Source organism: Rhinatrema bivittatum, chromosome 8, assembly GCF_901001135.1.
Source record: "Rhinatrema bivittatum chromosome 8, aRhiBiv1.1, whole genome shotgun sequence".
Taxonomy (NCBI): domain Eukaryota; kingdom Metazoa; phylum Chordata; class Amphibia; order Gymnophiona; family Rhinatrematidae; genus Rhinatrema; species Rhinatrema bivittatum.
In genome coordinates this window covers 227,539,681-227,560,303 of record NC_042622.1, presented here as the reverse complement: position 1 = coordinate 227,560,303, position 20,623 = coordinate 227,539,681, and the positions used below count along the sequence as shown (strand labels likewise).

General features: G+C 44.0%; 1 protein-coding gene across 3 annotated transcripts in view; it reads left to right on the top strand.

Annotated features, from left to right (window-relative positions):
- Window positions 1-20,623, top strand: part of SLC25A42 (solute carrier family 25 member 42) — a 126,311-nt gene that overhangs the window by 6,223 nt on the left and 99,465 nt on the right. For all 3 annotated transcript variants that reach the window (XM_029613850.1, XM_029613852.1, XM_029613851.1), the window contains exon 3: window positions 1,766-1,889. In XM_029613850.1, the coding sequence (XP_029469710.1) occupies window positions 1,803-1,889 (87 nt within the window). In that variant the 5' untranslated portion in view covers window positions 1,766-1,802. The remainder of the gene's footprint in view (window positions 1-1,765; window positions 1,890-20,623) is intronic.

Here is a 20,623-nt window from a genome sequence, read left to right as displayed (position 1 = left end):
AGGCATGATAAGATCCTATCCTTTCTGTCATGAGACCTTCTGACATGTGTTCAATTGTAGATTAGTGTTCAGCCTGCAAGTTGAAAGCCTCACTCCTGCTTCTGAATTTGATGGGGAGGCAATGATGGAGGGTTCTTGAAGGACACATTGAAACACCCTTCTTGAGGCTTTTTTGAAGTTGTTTCCCTATTTAAAAAAATGCATCGCTAAAGTGAGCTGTAGTAAATAGAATTCTTGCTGTCTCTGGATCTGCATGTTTAGTGTCATAGAGCAAAGCTAATAGCTTGTCAGCTAAAACTGTAACTCCCAAAGACAAGCCATTTACTATTAGCGTCTAGCAGCCTCTCTCCCATGATGTTGCAGGCCCCAGGCAAAACCTAAGACATTTAACTCCTATATCATGGTAAATGCTATGCCTGAGTTACTAAGTTTTTGCCCCATAGACACAGAATGGGAAAAAGTAAATTATGTGCTAAGTTTCTAGAGCCATGCTTGTTCCTAAACATTGGGTGTACAGGGTACTTGAAATGTCCTGAAGCCCTTAATGTATTGGCTACATTGTAAAGTAGTACGGCAGAGTAACAGTTCACGGTTGGAAGTGGCACAATCCATGGGCACGGGTTCATCCAATAGTTTTTCAACATACGCTATTCAGGATTTATGTACAGGCTGGGCCTTTTGCTTTCTGATGACTGCGCTAGGGCACTTTGATAAGCATGTTTGCAGAGCTCAGATTTTTGTATCCGTGTAGAAATCTGTTACTTTGCTGGATGATAGATCAGCAGAGGTAAAATCTGAGCTTTGCCAGAAGGCAGGAGAAAGGGAAGAGATAAGATGAAGCTATTGAGCCCCCTGATTATGATAACTTGTTACAACTTAACAAGGTACAGTGTGAGAAAAGCTTCAGGAGTTAGTTTTAGCAGATTAATATCTTTGCTATGTACCAGACCAAACATGTTTCACATTAATCAAGGTAGGAACCGCCTGGTATTTTTTTTTTTTTTTTTTAATGCTTCATTCCCTTGCAGATAAGCACAGAACATTGTGTTTAGCTCTGCTCTTGCCAAAGATTTACCATGTCTGGATGTAGACTTCACTAAAACCCTATTCAGATTTAAACCTTTAACTGACCTTGATAAAGGAACTTAATATGATGCCAGTCAATGAAACGGCCAAGCCTTCTGGGCCATCTCGGATCTGTGTGGCATGCAGAAGCTCTCATGGACAAAAACAATTCATAAATCAAGCCTTTACTATATGTCCTGCTCCCATGAGTTCAGAAACAGCAGGTGCTTTCTGTATGCATGTGTGTATATTCCCTCGAAATTTTGCTATTTGCTTCCTAAGAATGTTTTGGAGCATTTCAGTCTCCTATAGAGATAATATTGGCCTGTTTAGTCTTAGGGCCTGCAATACTAAGCAGTTTCCTTATAGACACGAAATGGGGAAAACCCTCTAGGACATAGGCCCATGATACTTAGCAAGTGAGCAAACAGCTCTTTTGGCATTGTTACTCTGTAAAATTAACAGTGTTGAACTGTAAATCTGTGATGAATCTGCAAGGGATTTTCTTAGTTTTCCAGTAAGTCATGTGGGGGGTTTTTCTCCTTTTGAAATGCTTCTATAATGTATAAAGAACTGCACACTCCTTTTGGTTTGACAGTAAGATAATGTCAGCAACTTTATTCAAAACACATCTATTAACATCTTGCCACTCTTATTTTTAGAAGTTGTGTACTGATTGCATGTCTCCTTGTTTTTGTAGTAATCCTGTCTTTTCTGCCTAAGTGAGCAAATCTGGTATGGGTAATGGTGTGAAGGAAAGTCAAGTGGGTTTAAAACAGAATGAGCTTCGGACCCCCGTACCCTCTGCCACACTACAGACGGAGGTAAGTACTGTAGGGGGCCCACATTTTTGATCGATAGATAGTGTTATGTCAATATTTGGTTTTCTCTTTTGAAAACCTTAATTACACAACGTTAAATATTCCATTGCATGTAAATCTTCCTGTGCTCTCTGACCCTTTTGTCCTGAACCTTCAGAATGCACAGTAGGGTAATTTTTTGTTTTTTTTTTGCAGACAATAGAAAAAAAACAGGCAGTTTTCACAGATTCTTTTGAGTACATTAAAAAAAAATAGCTATCCCGGTGCTTCAGAGAGCAGCAGCCAAGGGCAGTTCTATCATGAGACAGGGTGAGGTGGCCACCTCAAGTGGCCAGATTTTGGGAATGGCAAAAAGTACTCCCTTAAAACACTCCAGCAGCTATCTCAACTTGCTGCAAAAATATGATTAAAGTGCCTGTGAAACCGCAGTGGATCCCGTCCTTCCATGGTCCAAAGAAAAAGCAGGCACAGCAGGACCACGGCGGGGAGGCTCTGATAGTGTGTGTGAGAGAGCTTGTATGCGTGTGTGTGCACATGTTTGAGAAAGTGAGAGCCTGTAGACCTGTGTGCATTTGTGGGGGTGCATGAAAGCCTTTGTGCATGTTTCAGGATGTCGTGTACATGAGAACGTGTGTGTGAGAATAAATTGTGTTCCCTTCCCCGAATCCACAACAATTTCAGTGTGATTGTAGATCAAAAAATCCCAGGTATGGGAGAGTGGGAGATTTTTTTTTTCATTCTTGTTAGATTTAACTGTTGGGTGTTTGTGTCTGTTTTGAAATATTTTGTTTATTTCAGAACTTCTTAAAAACTTTTAAAATTATTGAATGATATCAGTGCAACTGTTCTGAAATATTTATTCTTTCTATTAATATAGTTTTACTATAATTGATGAGATATTTCTTGATTATGTTATTTTTTTATGAGGAATGATGATGTTTGATTTTCCATACAGAGTGTGGGGTTTTTTTGTGGTTTCCAGTTCTGTTTTTGACTGCGCATTTCTGTTTATACTTTATTCTGTATTTGGTATCTATCTGTGTGCTGAATGTATGATTGATGTGAAGTATTCTGCTGATGTGTAATTTCTGTGTAGGGATCTAACACAGCCTGGCTTATTCTGTTTTCCTAATAGGAGGTGTGTTGGGCCCTGGTATAATATTTGTGGTGTTGCCTTTTCATAGGTAGGATTGTTACTGTTTTGAGTGCTGGCAAGTTAGTGCTGTCTCGGTATGGGAGATCTACTGTAATTGTTTACTGATGGCTTTCTGAGAGCTAAGCCCATTCTAACATACTTTACAATAGGCCTAATACCATATGGGCTCCAAATGTCTTTTTTTGCAGGGTTTTCTGGCTGGTACCACAGCAGTGTATATAAAAAAAAATTTACATGTTGTGATATTTTTATCTCCAAAGATTATGATGGTCTTTGTGTAAAATCTGGTATTATAAATGCACAGTTTTTCATTGTCTGAGGGCTGGGCAGATGGGAGTACAAGGCTGTAAAATTCGCCTAGTGCGCCTAATACCATTGCACCTCACTGGGGAGAGTGTGCCACGCCCAGACTCCCACTATTTACCCATCTCCCACTTTTTTTCAGGGGGCAAATGCTGGGGAAACAATGAGCAGGTGCTAGAGTTGCCAGCTTCCTAGAAGTATTATCACTGACTCTCTTATCTGCCACTCCTTGGGAACAATGAGCCCTGCCTTCCTCTTCCTTCAGCATTTCCAATTACCAAAAGGACCAGACTACAAGGGGGGGACCTGTGCTGTGCCTGGGGAGGGGGGAGAGAGTGCCCCTGGCAGCAGCAGGTGTGAGAGTCTTTGAGTGAACCACTTGTTTTAAAATTAAAAAGTGAGCCAGTTTGAAGATTCAGCTCCTCAGTTCCTGGGTCCATTCAGCAGCAGACGAAGTATGCAACAGAATCTTATCTTACGTCTCCTGAATTCCTGTTTCGTAGCTGTGTAGCCATTAGATAGGAAGGGCGTTCTGTATTGCTGGTTATTTGGCAGATTGTAACTTGATTTTTTTTTTTAAACTTGAGTCCAACTAGAAAAATATGTGCCTTGGCTGGGTACAAGAATATTTCTGTAGCTAGTATGAAAGTTGTTTTTAAATAACACACATGCACTGTGGTCTAAATAACATTCTCAGGGTAGAAATGTAGACTGGGTGCTGCTGCTGCTGCTGCGTCCATGTTCTGCTTGGTGACTGTAATGGAAAGACAGATTTTGTTCACTCCAAGCGCAAACAAAATTAGAATTAATACTAATTAGAACAAAGTTAGAACATAATGGGAGGAGAGAACTTGTGCTGCAGATGTGATCAAAGTTTCCTAGGAAAGAATGAAGCATATTCCACCCCCACCCCCTTATTTCCTTTAATTGTTTCCTTCCTATGAGATTATATACTGTTTCATAAAAACAAAAGATCAGATTATTGCGACTGTCCAGGATTCCACCTTAGGCCCTTTATAGCCAATTAGCCTTGCATATTTGCACCCTGCCCCAGCCCTCAGCTTAATCCTGCGCCATCACTTTTCTAGCAGGCCAGGCCTAGTCTTGAATGTTAGTCACCTGAAATATTATTCAGCATGTTTGACTACATTAACGGTGTGCTAGAGCATGACAGACGAGCCAGATAGTTCCGGTGTCCTGAGTCACAAGGTTCGGAGGTTACTGACGTTATAGAATACCTGCTCCTTGTCTCTTGGTGTTCTCGCTCTTTCTTTTTCCAGTCATGTAGCATTTTTTTTGGACTCATTTGTTTCTAATAAATAATGCACATGTTTTGCAATGGCCACTTCTTCAGTTTTACTTTACGTCCAGTCCAGTCTTCTAATGTGTGTCCACATCAGCATGACCTTACAGAGGTTCCAGCAAGGATCTGTACAGGCAGTTGTCTTCCATTAGATCTGTAGTGATGGGTGGGAGTAAACTTTCAAGCTGCCTAAGCACTTCTTTCTGCCTTGGAATGAGAACTGAGCCATAGAAGCAAAATCTCATTTTTATCTGCTCTGACAACTCACTTATTAACAGAACTTTTTTCTGCTAGCAGTGCTGTGTTAATCCAGCTGTGAAGTCTGAGTGCCAGCAGAACAGCACATGTTGTGTGTCCGTCCGTCCGTCCCCCCCCCCCGTCCCCCCCCCTCCAATAAGCAGGCTGAATTAGCCATGCTGTCTGTCTGGGACGTCCGTCCATGGTGGCTAGGCGGAGCTTCTCAAAGATGACAGAGCTTTCCTCTGTGCAGCTGCACATCCCTTCCCGCGTGGCTCCATTTTCTCCTCAGTCTGTTCTTTCTGTGCTGCAGGCTGCATGTGGAGCTTTTCTTCTCTCCTCAGAGAATCTGTTGAGTTTATATTAAAAAAAAAAAAAAAAAAAAGGGAATTGCCTCAGAGACCGCCTAGCTTTAAATTCTGCCAGTGTGGTAAGATTATGTCCGCCACCGGGCATAATTACTGTTATTTATGCCTCGGCCCAGACCCTGACCAGGCGGCTTGCAGGAACTGTGGCCATATGTCCCCCTAGGCCCAGCGCCAATGCGCCGCCACAGTTGCCTGGCTGTGTGAGGGAAACTCTGGGTCTTATGTCCCCAGCTCGGAGTGCCTGTCGGCCCACTCGTTTCCGGGGCCCTATCTGGATCACCCTAAAAAATCCTAGAGGGCCTCATCCATGGGACTGCCGAACAAACAACGGGATCAGCTGGGCCAGCCCCCCTCGTCCCTCAGCGCCCCAGACTATCCAGGCATGTGAAGCTTCGGGGGATGTGCCGACCCAACCACGGAAGCAATCGGCGGCATCTGGAGTCGAAGCCCCAACACAGCCGGCCAACGCACAGTGCCGTGCTGATGCGCCGCACTCCACAAAGAGCCACGTGTGTGAAGCGCCGTCGATGCACAAGGGAGATTCTCTGCTCGATGCATCGACGTACCAACGTCAAAAGTCATTGGGATCGATGCTGGACAGCCCGTTGACGCGGGTGCTGACGCCAGCCCACGAAACGCCGCATACCTCGATGCATAAAGCGTCTACAGATAGCCGGGATCCACCTGCCTTCCTCCCAGAAACCACCTTTGCCTGTGGACTCACAAGGGGCCTTCACCCCTGACTTAGTGGATCTAATTTTTTCTGGTGATGAACCAGCATCTGACTATGCATCCACAGGCTCCTCGGAGTGTGTCTACTCCGATTTGTCATCAGACTCCAGACAAAAGAAGTTGGTGGGGCAGTTGTAGGAGCCCCTCCGAAAGCAACAGAAGAGGTCTTCCTCAACGGAATGGGTGAAAATCCGGCCCAAGGGTTCTGACTTGGGCAACTTGCTCGCAACACCGCCACTAGGGAATCTCTCGGCAGATGACTCGTCACCTTGTCTGGGTCGCGGGGCCTTGGTCTCACAGGTGATGTCACAAATATCCAAGATCTTGACTGTGGAGATCATCCGTGGAGGATCAGGGAAGTAGCACATTTCCCCCCCATGCGAAGACTCCCCCAAGACAGATCACTTTCGCCTCCGCAAGGTGACATCAGTCCTGAGCCTCTGTCCAGCAGCCCGGCTCCTGGGCACTCTCCACAACCTGATGTCTTCCCACAGCTCTCACCTCCTACCTTTACTCCTGGGGGAATTCTGCGCACACATTTTCTAAATTCTGCACATTTATTTTTCAAAATAACACAATTTTTTGCAAATTATTCTGCATTTCAGTGCAATCCAGTATTTTCATTTAAATAATAGTACAGAAAACAAAGAGCCTTCACGTTTTTCTCCCTTAGTGATTTCCTTATTTATTTTTTATTTGTTTGCAGCTTTTATATACCGACATTCGTTTAGTAACATCACATCTGTTTACTGTTAACATAAAGAATAGCAACAGTGCTTTACAATTGAACTAGATAGACTAGAAACAAAACACAAACAAGGCTAATTACAAATAAGGAATAGATGAAGGAATTGGAAGGACCCAGCTAGTTAAGTCAGTTATTAAGTAGCAGAGCAAATCACATTTAAATAAAGGAGTGGCAGAAAGGACACTCCCAGCCTTCCACCCCATCTCACTGGCCCTGGCAGCTGAAGGAAAGATCTCAGCCCAGCACCAATCACCCTCGGTGACACTGGGCTTGTTTGTCAGCAATGGCAGCAGTGTCAATTGCTACTGCTGGCAGATGAGCCAAGCTGGCAGGGACTGCTGCAGTTGTTGCTAACCTCCACCTGAGTATCCATACCAGGGCCCCTTCTTTAGCCCCTCTCTCTCTTCCCCCTTTCTCCTTCTTTCTCTCTTTCTCCCTCCCCTCTGTTCCCCTCCCTTCTCTCTCTCCCTCTTCTCCCTCCTTTTTTCCTCCTCTTCTTCTTTCTCTTTCCCCCTTTCCCCCTTTCTCCATTCCCCCCTCCCCTTCACCCTAATACTATTTAAAAAGTTAAGCAGTTGCTCCCTATTAACTTGTTCCATATCACTCATAAATTTTATCAGGTTTATAATGAAAGATCTAAAACTCTTTAAAAAAAAAAAAAAGTTTAAACATGGCTCTTCAAAAAAGCTTTTCACAATGAGAGTGCGGAGTAAGGAATACTAGCGGACAAGAAAGAGAACTCCGACACACTGTTAAAAGTCAACAAATAGCAGTTATCCCTCCTTTATTATTTTTTCTCATACCTAAAGATTAATTTAAGAGTACAGTATTCTCATATATGGATATCCTAATATTCATATAAATGGAATTTCCAATCCACGATCCAGATGGCGTGTATTATTTGAATCATGTAACCGAAACTTTATTGGCACCTACTAGCTAATTTATAATCCTAACCAGACTTATTTATGTGCCTATCTGTAAACCATTGTGATGGTATACTACTAAACGACGGTATAGAAAAGTTTTTAAATAAAATAAATAAAAAGCACACATTTTCACTATTCGTCTGTTACCCACCTCTCCCTGACTGTGATATCAGTGTAAGATGAAATCGTAAATGTGCTCACTGACTGCTGCAGAGATGTATCCCAGCACTCGCGCTGCATGGGTAACAGCGATGTGCACAAAGATTTCTAGAGTTTCACTGCCTGGATCTGGTGGGGGACAGGTGAGGCTTGCTAACCTCGAGCCTGCCGTGCTGTGATGCCCCCACTCTCTGTGCGCAACCTGACTTCGCTGTCCCGGATTGGCCATTGTCCGTGTGCAGCATGCTTCCGGATTTTTTAATCCTTTTCCGGCGCAGGAGTAAATCACGCGGCAATGGTGGAAATCTGCGGGATAGTGACGAGGGAGGAAATCTGTGGGAAGGGGGAATTCTGCGCAAATTCTGCATTCCACAGTAGCGCAGAATTCCCCCAGGAGTATACCTTGCTGGGTTCCTCGATGGGGTATTCGTCTGACCCGCTGGAGGAACACCCTGAACTGGCCTCCCCTCTGGAAGATCTTTTCTATTCAAATTTTGTGGAGAAGGTGGGCACCAGACTGAACCTTGAAACATGAAAGATGCCAGACCCTCATGCTGAGCTTTAAGGGATTCTAAAGATCTTCAAAGCACTGGCTGAGCCAACTGCCTTGCCTTCTCACACGGTGCTAGATGCAGTCATGACAAAGGGTTGAGAGTCCCCCCTTCTCAGGGCAAGCGACCTCATGGATGACAGACCTCAAGTTTTGGATGCGTCTATCTCTGTTCTGCAGTGTGGTCCAACTACCACATGCCTCAGTAGTGGTCAAGTCAGCCATGAAGAGGACTAAAAAATCACACCTTCATTCGAACGGCTCTCCAGGGGCACGAACTTAAGTACCTGGACGACTTTGGCAGAAGAGCGTTCCAGGCGCTATGCTGAACACAAAGATCCAGTAGCACCAATTCTGTATCACTTAGTATCTTTGAGTGCCTTCAGTCGCTCAAGCCCCACTTTATCACCGCTTCACCTGATGAGACCCCACCACAACAATTTCACGACCTGGAGGAGTGGCTAAGGCATTTACTGCTTACAATATATGAGGCCTTCGAAACCTCCGCTCATATCACACTGGGAGCCATAGCTGCTTGGCAGATGGGGTGGCTTCAGGCCAGCGCCATTCAAGAGGGCATCCATGAAAAATTGGTCGACCTCCTCTGTCTCCCGGACAACCTCTTTGGAGACAAGCTGCGTGAAACTGTGTGCCAGTTAAAGAAGCAGAATATAGTGGTCTTGTCCCTGGTGTTTCCCACCGAGTAATCCTCGGATAAGAAGTATTACCCATCATACAGAAAGACCTATTTCCAAAGATGGCCGTACAGGCTACAATCATCATACCATCCACCGCCTTATCCACAAACCCGGCCACATCCATCACAACCACAGCAAGAGTCGCGGCAGGCGAAGGAATCGGAGACAACAGTGACTACCCCCCAATAACAACACGCAGACCCAGCAGGTTTTTATTTATTTATTTATTTATAATTTTCAAGATAACCAAAGTACAACAGTGAGGCTGAAGCCTATAACATTCTAGGGATCACAAATGAAAACAAATATACATGTATATTCTAAATTATCCATTAAACCAGGATCCATAAATCTCACTTTGGTATCCCACATTTTTAACAAGATATTACCCTTCCAACCCTCCCCCCCGCCTCCTTCCCCATGCCTTGTTTGCGTGAAGAGAGCAACGTTCTCTGTTCTACTATTCTACTTTTCATTTAGTATATATATGAGTTGATATGTTATAAGAGGCGCCATCACTGGAAGCGTGTATAAATGGATTCCTTATACCTATACCCCGGAGGGTTTTTGAGGATTCAGCTTCTTGCTAGTCAGCCAAGTTGTGCAAGTGTGCCGTTTCTTAAAACGGTCCATTTGTTTGTTTAATGGCCATCAAATGTTCTAAATAATAAATCTTTACTATTTTCTGAATGACATTTTGCCTGGTGGGTGCATCAACCTGTTTCCAGCAACGTTCTATTTCTGTCTTTGCCGCTATGAATATATGTGTAATTAAATAAAGCTGGTCTATGGTTGTATCTGATGTCTGTATATTTAATAAAAACAGAGCTGGATTCAGCGCCACCTGTGTTGCCGTTATTTCTAAAACAAGGTTCGCTATCTGTCCAAAAGACAGCAATTTTGGGACATGTCCACCACATGTGAAAATAGGTACCAGTCTCGCCACACTTCCACCAACAGAGGTTATCTAGCTTAGGCTTAAAGTTATACAATATAGAAAGTGTAATGTGCCAACTGTATAGAACCTTGTAACCCTGTTCTTCTAGAGATGCAGAGATAGAGCTCTGTTTGGTCGGAAGGAAACACTCTGTCCAGCACTGTGAGCTGCAAAGTTCAGGGATATCAATCTCCCATCGCCGTATGTGGGTTGGTAGAGTTATCACGTCACTGTTCAACAACTGGTAAATCTTTGATATGACCTTAGGAAGATTCTCTGCTTTGTCACTGAAGCCCTCATACAGTGTCTTGCCCTTCAGGAGGTCACTTTTGAGCTGAGATTGGGACATATAGTGTTGGATCTGCAGGTAAAAGTATTGATCAGTTGATGGAACACCAAATTGTACCATTAGTTCTGGAAATTCCCTTATTACCCCTTCCTTTAACATATGTTCCAGTCTAGAGCATCCTCCCTTCACCCATCTTTGGCCAAGGATTTAGCCTGACCAGGAGCAAACCCCGGATTGTCAAAAATCGGTGTTCTGTAGAAGAAAGCCCTATCTCCTGTTGTTTGTTTCCATAGGTCCTAGATCTTTAAGCTGGACCGAAGGTGGGACAGCAATACACACACTACGATCTGCTTTTCTCAGCCACATCAGTGATTAGGGTACTAACCCTTGTAACATGTCTCTTTCCAAACTAACCCATCTCTTGTTGGCCCCTGTCGTGTGCCAGTGTACTGCAGACCGTAGTTGTGCTGCTACGTAGTACCACAGCAAGCACAGAACCCCGAGGCCATCTCTTAGTTTTGATAAACATAATACACTACTGCCGACTCGGGGGGGGGGGGGTGGCTCTGTGTCTCCTCTCCCATTGTTTGATGGTTATGACAGGTATCCCAACAGGCAATGTTTGAAATAGATAGTTAAATCTGGATAAGATATTTATTTTAACCGTGGATATTCTCCCCAATCAAGACAGTCCCTTTCTATCCCATATCTGCAAATCCTTAGACCACAGTCCCCCATAGTTGATCTTGAACAAGTGGTCTAATTTGGGGCCTATTTTCACTCCAAGATATTTTAGATGTTTATGAACTACTTTAAAGGGGAAATTCTTTTTCACTCCCTCAAATTGGGATATCGGTACTGTTATGTTTAAAAGCTCAGATTTGTCCGTGTTTAGTTGGTATCCAGAAACTGCACTAAATCTAGTTAACTCGAGGACCAGAGGCACCAGTGACTCCTCGAGACTGGTTATGGTGAATAGAATATCGTCCGCGAACATTGAGAGTTTATATTCCTGCTCCCCACCCGCACCCCTTGAACCGCTGTCTCAGCCCTGATAGCTGCCGCCAATGGCTCCAAGTAGAGGACAGCCTTGTCTGGCACCGCGTTCAATCCTAAAAGTTTTAGAGTAGCCCCCGTTGACTTTAATGCAAGCATTAGGATTATGATCCGTGTAGAAAAATTCCCTCCCATTCCCATCTTTTCTATCACTGCAAGCAGGAAGTCCCAGTGGACCATGAATGCCTTTTCGGCATCGACCATAAGAAGAACTAAGGGGATTTTAGCCTTTTGTCCCCACCAAATCAGATCTATTACCCTTCTCACATTATCTGCAGCAAGCCTGCTAGGTACGAACCCCGTCCAGATCCGGGTGGATCAAACAAGTAGCCACTCTGCCTAAGCGATTTGCTAGCACCTTGGCTAGAATTTTTAGGTCTAGATTTATAAGGGATATAGGTCTGCAGGACCTGCACTGCGTCATATCCCTACCCAGCTTTGCCAAAATCGTAATCCCCGCTTTGTTAGCCTCTTCAGTGGTTAACCCGTCCTTCAGAAGGTTGTGAAAGCTTTGGTGAGGGGGCTAGTGATTATATTAGTTAATTTCTTATAGAACCCGGTTGTGTATCCTTCTACCCCGGGAGATTTGCCTAGTTTTAGACCCTGAATCGTTCGAGCGACCTCAAGTTCTGAAATGTCCCTATTTAAAATGTCCTGCTGTGAGGCCTGCAGCTGTGGAAGGGCAATATCTGTTAAGTAGTCCCGTATTTTCTCTTGCGAGATATCCGTTCTCCTAGAGTACAATGTTTGATAAAACTGAGTGAATCTTTCTCTGATAGCAATGACATATGCCAGAGGAAACTAGGCAAAATCCAATGCCAATACATTTTTTATTTATAATACTATGTATACAAACATTGTCAATATCTATAATCCAGGCATGTAGAGAACACTATATGCATATACAAAATTTTAAAATCCATACTATAACTTATCCATACTATAACTTATTAATCACCCATTCATACCTCATACATTCCATACATTCATAAAAACACAATACATATACATATGCATTATATGAGAATATACATCATTTAGGGCTTGAAAAATGACTCATTAACAAACATTGAAATATTCCCATTAACAACCATTGAAATATTCCAACGAGACTGCTCGTTTCGCCTATACAAATAGGCTTCTTCAGGGAAACTTCAAAAATTCTCTCTCTGATAGCAGCATTCTCGGAGACTATTTCCCCATCTCATTTTTTATTTTTAGCATTTGGTTAAGACTCAGCCTAGGTTTGAGGCGGTGAGCTAGTAGCCTTCCCGCCTTGTTACCACTCTCATAATATTCTTGTTTCACTTTATCTAACTGATGAGCAATATTCCCCAAATCTAACTTTTCCAGGTCAGCCTGTAATTTTTCCAGTTGTGAGCGCACTATGGTGGGCCTGGTCCTCGCATATTCTTAATTTCCAAGGCTCCTAATTATCACAAGATGTTAAATCTTTGACTCGCTCTCTCCTTTTTCACAAAAGCAGCCCTAGCGATAAGCTTGCCTCTGGCTACCGCTTTAAAACAATCCCAGATGGTATTGGGAGATACATCCCCAGTATCATTCTCCACTAGATATTGTTCCATCTCTTTTTTGAGTTGTATTTCATATTGAGTGTCGTCGAGTAGACTTTCATTGAGCTGCCAATACCTCTCACCCCCCTGACCTCACAGATCCATCAAGGTAAGCCTAATAGCGGCATGATCTGACCAAGTAAGCACATCTATGTTAGCATCTTGTACATAATTAACCAGTGCTTTATCTACTAAGAACATATCTATCCTAGAATAAGTCCCATGAGCCTGAGAGTAAAAAGTGAAATCCCGTTCTGAAGCGTGTAGGTGGCGCCAGATTTCAACGAGGTTCCAGTCTCGCATAAACGCTTTCAAACATTTCCTGTGCACCTTGGAATGGGTTGCAGCTCCCGTACTGTTATCTAAGTATGGGTAACAGGTTAGATTATAATCTCCTTCCACAATCAACAATCCCTCTGCCCATTGTTGCATGACCTCAGAATCCTAATTTACAAAGGATCCTTGACCAGCATCGGGGGCATATATATTCACTAATGTATATACCTGTGTACCTATTTTTATTTTGAAAAGTAGATATCTACCTTCCTGGTCCCGGATCACAGACTGCACGTCCACTGTCAAATTTTTGGAGAAAAGAATTCCCACCCCGCTATATTTGCCTTTGCTTGTAGTTGCTGCGAAGTACTGTATAGAAAAATTATATGATGCTAATAACCTTTCATACCTTGTTTTTAAGTGTGTCTCTTGGCAGAATAATATATCCACTTGGGTGTTAAGGGCATCCTGTAATAATCTTTTCCTTTTATGGTATGTATTTAACCCCTTAACGTTCCAGGACATCATTTTAAGCGTTCCCATCATTTTAATCTAGACAACTTGGACTTAGTGCACAACAACTCCAAAAAAAGTGTTGGGCATATAATTATCCACCTCCATCTACCATTGTCCATCAGTAAATAAACTGTTAAACTACATACATCAGATAAACATTGCTCCAACCACTTACACCCATGGAGCCCCCAACCCCCCCCCCCCCCCCCCCCAGCTCTCCAAGGAATATAGACACCCATCTCATAGCCACATGAGGCCTCCCTCTTATATAGAAACAAATGCAAACAAAACATCCCCCCCTTCAACCAGTGTCTTAGTTAAACCAGTCGCTCCAAAGGCGAAATGAGATTTCCACAGGATACTGGTGACTTGATTAATCCGTCGATCATTCGCATCCAGTGTGATAAAAGAAATCATGGTGAAGTCCGCGGACTCTACACTCCGTCCACGCACTGCCAAAACCAACAGCAAGAATTATGTAAACCCAGACTGCCTTGTCTCAGGTATCCGCTCTTCTAGTGCTCATCTCTCCTCCTGAATGGCGTCACAAGCACTTTCCTCCATGTGGTACTCTCTGCCATCTTTGCTGAGCTGCTTGTGAAAATCCGGTCTGCTCTAGCTTTTTTAGGGTGTTGCATCGCTTCCTTCAAAATCCCAGCTGCTTGCATGATAGTTGTTGCCTCCTCCACTGTCTGCACTCTTGAAGTGATTCCGTTAATGGTGAATTGCAAGCCGAATGGGAAAAGTCATTTATATCTGTGTTCTCCAGCTCTTAACACTTGAAGTAAGTCCCGAAATTCCCTCCGTTTCCGTATGGTTATGGGGGACAGATCTTGGAAAATTTCAACTTGGTTGCCATGCCATTAAAAATCAGTACGTCTTCTCGCGCACCGCAGTATTTTTTCCTTGAGTTGAAATTCATGAAAACTTACTACAATGTCTCTGGGGACATTGCCCCTCGGTTTAGCAAGTGATCAGTGTGCTCTATCTAGCTGGATTTTGGGTGCCTCCTGTGGTTCTGCTGCCTGGTCTTCATGCAGGATCAGTAGACAAATATCTTTCACCACTTTTGCACAGTCCGCATTTGCGTCTCCCTCTGGGATACCGCGAAAGCACAGGTTTCCCCGCCGCCGCGACCTATTCTCCAGGTCCTCAAGCCATATATTTTGATCTTCCTGTTTGTTTGAGCATAGTGATTTTGGAGCTCGCTGCCTTTAAAGCTGTCTCCTGCTCTGTCACCTGACTCTCCACAGAGGCCACCCGCTCTCCCAGCTTCTCATGCTCGCGTCGCAGATCCGCTGCTAGTTGCTGAAATTCAGTCTTGAGTGCTCCCATACCATCCCGGATTTCCTTAAACCAAGCCTGGAAATCTGCTCTAGAAATCTCGGGGTCTACTGTGCTGCCTCCTGCCGCCGGAGAGCTCGCTCGCTGACTTTCGGGGTAGATCGCGGCCTCTCCCTGCCCGGTTTGTACAAGGCCTTCCTTATGCTTATCGGGTTCCCCTTCGAAAGAAAACTGGCGGAGATCTGCGATTTTCTTCCTTACCGATATCTCTGCAGTTGTTCTTGTAATTCCTGCGATTTTAATAGCAAAAGACCCACGGATGGTGCGCTTAGAGGGGGATTTATTTCTTGATGAGCGGGGAGCTCGCACCTCAAGCCGCCATTCGGTTAGGTGATGTCACTTCCTCCAAACCCAGCAGGTTTTTAGAGGTACCTGGGCCACGCTTATCACTACAAGTAAGAGGGAGAATTTCCCATTTCTGCCACTCTTGGGAAGCGCTCACCTCCGACTGTTAGGTACTCAATATTGTCAGGACTTCAAGAACACACCAAATCTCCCCCACAGAGTAAGGCCGAATCGGCCCATCTCAGAGAACTGTTGCTGGCTACAAGAGGAAGTCACAATCTATTCCAACAACGTTCTATCCAGCGGGTTCCCAGCACTCAACTGAACTAGGGATTCTACTCCTAATACTTCCTTATTCCCAACAGATAGGGAGGATTCTGCCCAATCCTGGACTTACAAGTTCTCAATAAATTCCTGAAAAGGGAGAAGGTCAAGATGACATCTCTCAAGACCATCCTTCCTTTTCTACAACCCAATGATTGAATGCATTCGCTGGACTTCAAGGATGCAAACTCTCACATCCCTATGCACTGTTCCTCCTGGTGATACCTGTGTTTTCAGGTTAACAAACACCACTTCCAGTACAAGGTGCTCCCTTTTGGTCTCTCGTCTGCCTCGAGAGTCTTCACCAAGTGCTTAGTGGTAGTAGTGGCCCACCTCAGGAAGCAGGAAATTTAGTTGTTACCTTACCTAGACGACTGGTTGATAGTGGCACCACAACCGGCAGTCCTTCAGAGCAGGCTACAATCAAATGCCTGGAAGGCTTGGCTTGGTTATCAATCACGAGAAATCCAGTCTTCAACCAACACAGAACCTGAAATTTATTGGGGCCCATGTAAGTACCGCACAGGGCTTACATGGGCCATTCAGTTAAGAGACTCTACTCGCACCTTGGCCTGCCAGATCTTGACCCTGCTGGGCCATATGGCAGCAGCCATCTTGTGGTGCCGCATACCCATTTGCACAACAAGTGCCTGCAATGGGGGCTGAAAGTTTATTTATTTATTTATTTATTGTTTTTGTTATACCGAGTTTCATGACAGGCATCACATCAACCCGGTTTACAATTAACAGAGTGTGTAAAGCATAACATAACTTAAAACAATGTTCTCAGTAAGAACCTTGAACTTTAAATACAGTGAATCAAATAAAGGATGTGAGAAAGTTACAAAAAATCAGGGAAATCAACTTGGAACTGGAAAAGGGGAGAGATTGTACAGAGCAATATTTACATTTTGGCCTATTAATGTAATAGAGTAGCAAAGTGATTAAATAAGAATATGTGAGTAACTGTGGCGGTACATCACTATGAGACGGTACATAAATAGCCGGATGCATAAATACGATAATGGTATGATAAAAGCTCAGAAGGTATTGATGAGTGTCAATTTAAGGTTGGTTGATTTGTATTAGGTCCAGTTATAGAATAAGAGTTTGTGCTATTTAATGGAGGATTTTATTCAATGCTTGGAAATGCTTTTTTGAAAAGCCAGGTTTTTAGTCTTTTCCTAAATGTTAGAGAGCATGGCTCCTGTCTCAAATCAGGTGGGATAGAGTTCCAGAGAGTTGGACCTGCTGAAGAGAAGGCTCTAAGACTCAATGATTTATGTTGGTAGGTTTTGGCCTTTGGAATTTGGAGTGACTCTTTGTAGTATTCCCTGATGGGTCTGGCGGAAGTGTATTTTTTAAGAGGTATTTGTAGGTCGAGGTGCGTGTTTTGGTTGATAGTTTTGTATATGATGTTGATGGTTTTGTACATGATTCTATAGTGGATCGGTAGCCAGTGGAGGTTTTTGAGGATAGGTGAGATGTGGTCCATTTTCCTGGAGTTTGTAAGGACTCTGGCTGCAGAGTTCTGAACCATTTGTAGCGGTTTGGTATAGGAAGCTGGGAGGCCTAGTAGTAATGAGTTGCAATAATCTAATTTGGAAAAGATTATTGCTTGTAGTATTGTTCTAAAGTCCTGGGCGTGGAAAAGTGGTTTGATTCTTTTCAGAATATGTAATTTGTAGAAGCAGTCCTTGGTGGTTTGGTTAATGAATGGTTTGAGGTTGAGTCGATTGTCCAGGATGGCTCCTAAATCTCTTACGTGGGCTGTTTGAAGGAGTGTGGGTGGTTTTGGGAGTGTATTATTGTTTTCCGGTGATATGAGCAGGAATTCTGTTTTAGAAGCATTAAGTACAAGGTTTAGACTGGTGAGGAGGAGTTTAATTTCTGATAAGCAACTGTCCCAATATTCCATTGTTTTTGATATAGATTCTTCTATGGGGATCACGATCTGTACGTCGTCAGCGAAAAGGAAGTGTTTCAGGCTTAGTTTTGTAAGAAGTTGACATAGTGGTAGGAGGTAGACATTGAATAGTGTGGGTGAAAGTGATGAACCCTGCGGCACCCCTCTATTGGAATGGTGGTATTGGGATTCTTTATTGTGAATTTTGACTCTATATCCTCTATTTTCTAGAAATGTTTTGAACCAGTTAAGTGTGGCACCTGTTAAACCAATGTTTGCCAGCTGTTTTAGAAGGAGGGCGTGATTGACGGTGTCGAAGGCCGCCGAAAAGTCAAGAAGAATTAGTAAATATGCTTGGCCTTTATCAATTCCAGAAAGGAGGAAGTCCGTGAGTGAGAGTAATAGCGTTTCAGTGCTTGCGGCTTTGCGAAAACCATATTGGTTAGGGGACAGAATACTGTGGTCCTCTAGGTAGTTGGATAGTTGGGTGTTTACCAATTTTTCCATGATTTTCGCTATGAATGGGAGGTTGGAAATAGGGCGGAAGTTGTTGGGATCACATGCATTTAGATTTGGTTTTTTTAACAGTGGCTTGATTGAGGCAGTTTTTAGGTCTTCCGGGTAAATACCATGTGATAGAGAGCAGTTTATGATATCTGCTAAGGTTTTTGCTATTGTGTCCGGGATGAGAAGGAGCATTTTGGAAGGGATTTGATCAAATGGGTGAGATGATGGTTTCATTCTTTTTAATACCGTTTGTATCTCTGTGATTGTGATTGTGATGGGTTCGAAGTCAATAAGCTGTATCTCTTTGTTTTGGGGAAAGTATGTGTTATCTGGAGAAGTGGTGTTTGGAGTCAGCTGATTAAGGAGATCCGATATTTTTTTTGTTGAAATGAAGAGCCAGTTCGTCTGCTTTAGTCTGGGCTTGTTCGGGTGGGATATCTGGAGAGATCGGTTTAGTGAGGCTTGAAACGAAAGCGAATAAAGCCTTTGAGTCAAAGCTGAGGTGATGAATCTTCCGGGCATAGTAGTCTCTTTTGGTTTTCAACGTGGTACTTTTGTATAGATGGAGTGATCGTTTGTAGTCAGAGAGTGAGGCCGGTGAAGGGGCTTTACACCATTTTCTTTCTTTTTGCCGAAGTAGTTGTTTGAGCTTTCGTAGTTGATCGTTAAACCAGGGTTGTCGTTTGGATGCATTGGAAGACCTTGTTTTGGTTGTCAGTGGGCAGAGAGTGTTTGCAATAGAATTAGTTATTTTGGACCAAGATTGGAGGGCAGAGTTGGGTGTAGATACATCAATGAGTGGTAGATCAGAGGTTAGAAGTTTGCTGAGGTGTTCTGAGGAGCAAGGTTTTCTGTATTGGAAAGAGGGTCTTGAGTTGAGGTTGGAGTCTGATCGAGGTATAGAAAAAAAAGTGTAATGAACATAGCTTTCACATCTGCTGTCCTGGCGAGTAAGTCTGACCCGAAGCATGAGAGCTCTCTCTGGGGCACCGCTTCTCCCCCTGACTCATCAGCTGATCCTCGCCACAGATGCCTCAGGCACCAAGGTGGGGAGCCCATTTGGACCAAGTGCAAACACACAAGACTCTGGTGCCACTGGGAAAGAGTCCAACAGATAGCTCTCCTAGAGCCCAGAGCGATTGGAAATGCCAATTGCACGTTTGAGGGGTTTCTATGAGGGAGAACCATCATGGTCCACATGGACAATCAGGTTGTGATCTACATAAATGAGGAAGGAGGGTCCGGTTCCTGGATGTTGTGCAGGGAAGCGGTGCACATCCTGGAATGGGCAGAGGAGCGCTCCATCATTCTTCAGGTGACCTACTTGGGCGGGGTGGAGAACTCCAGAGCAGACAAACTAAGCAGGATCTTCCATACACATGAATGGGAACTTCGCCAGGACGTGGCGGAGCACCTCTTCCAGGCTTGGGACCTCCCACACATGGATCTTTTCGTTATGGAGCACAAAAGGAAGATACAGACGTTCTGCTCCATTTACCCCAGCAGAAAGAGACTAGTGCAAGACATGTTCCTCATATCATGGACAGGAGGGCTTCTCTACACTTACCCCGCAATCCTGCTCATCTCGAGAACAATACAGAAGTGTATCGCAGACGTTGTCAACCTCATCCTGATAACTCTAGCTTGGCTGAGACAACCATGGTACGCCTATCTAGTGCATCTCTCCATCGAACCACTTATTCCCTTCAGCCACAGTGCGGATCTGTTGACGCAGGACAGCGGCACCCTGCTTCACGCCATGCATTCCTTGCTTCATCGCACAGTGTGGATGTTGAAAGGACAGTATTAAGTCACCTGCACTTGCTTCAGAGATCCAAGAGGTTCTGGTGTCAACCAGGAAATCTTCTACCAGAAGGAACTATCAGGGCAAGTGGCTTAGATACTTGGCTTGGCGACAACAAGGGCATAGACCCCTTCTCCTGGTCACCGTAACTCCTTTTTAGAGTATCTCCATTCCCTTTATCAGGTGGGACTGTTGACCGCTTCGGTGAGGGTCCCACGTCCGTGCCATTACAGCCTACCATCATCCCTACAATAGCCTACTGGCGTCCAACCACCCACTAGTCTCCCAATTCTTGAAGGGCATTATACGACTGTGAACACTGGTTCACAGAGACCACCTGTTCCATGGGATCTCAGCCTAGTTCTGGAACAGCTGACGCTTCCACTCTTCAAACCTCTGGAAAGTATTCATATGAGATATCTATTGTGGAAAGTTCTGTTTTTGGTCATTCTGACCTTCGCAAGAAGAGTCAGCAAGTTGCGGACTCTGGTTCACTATTCACCATATCTTGAATTTCATCTCAACAAGGTGACTCTGTGGACACAACCCTCATTCTTGCCCAAGGTAATTTTGGCTTTCCACATCAATCAAACCATTACCCTGCCAACCTTCTTTCCAAAGCCACACAAAAAACGAGGGTGAGAGACTGTTCCACACGTTAGACTGCAAGCGAGCCTCGGCCTATTGTAAGCGTAGAACACACTCTGAATCTAGAACCTCACAGTTATTTGTTTCC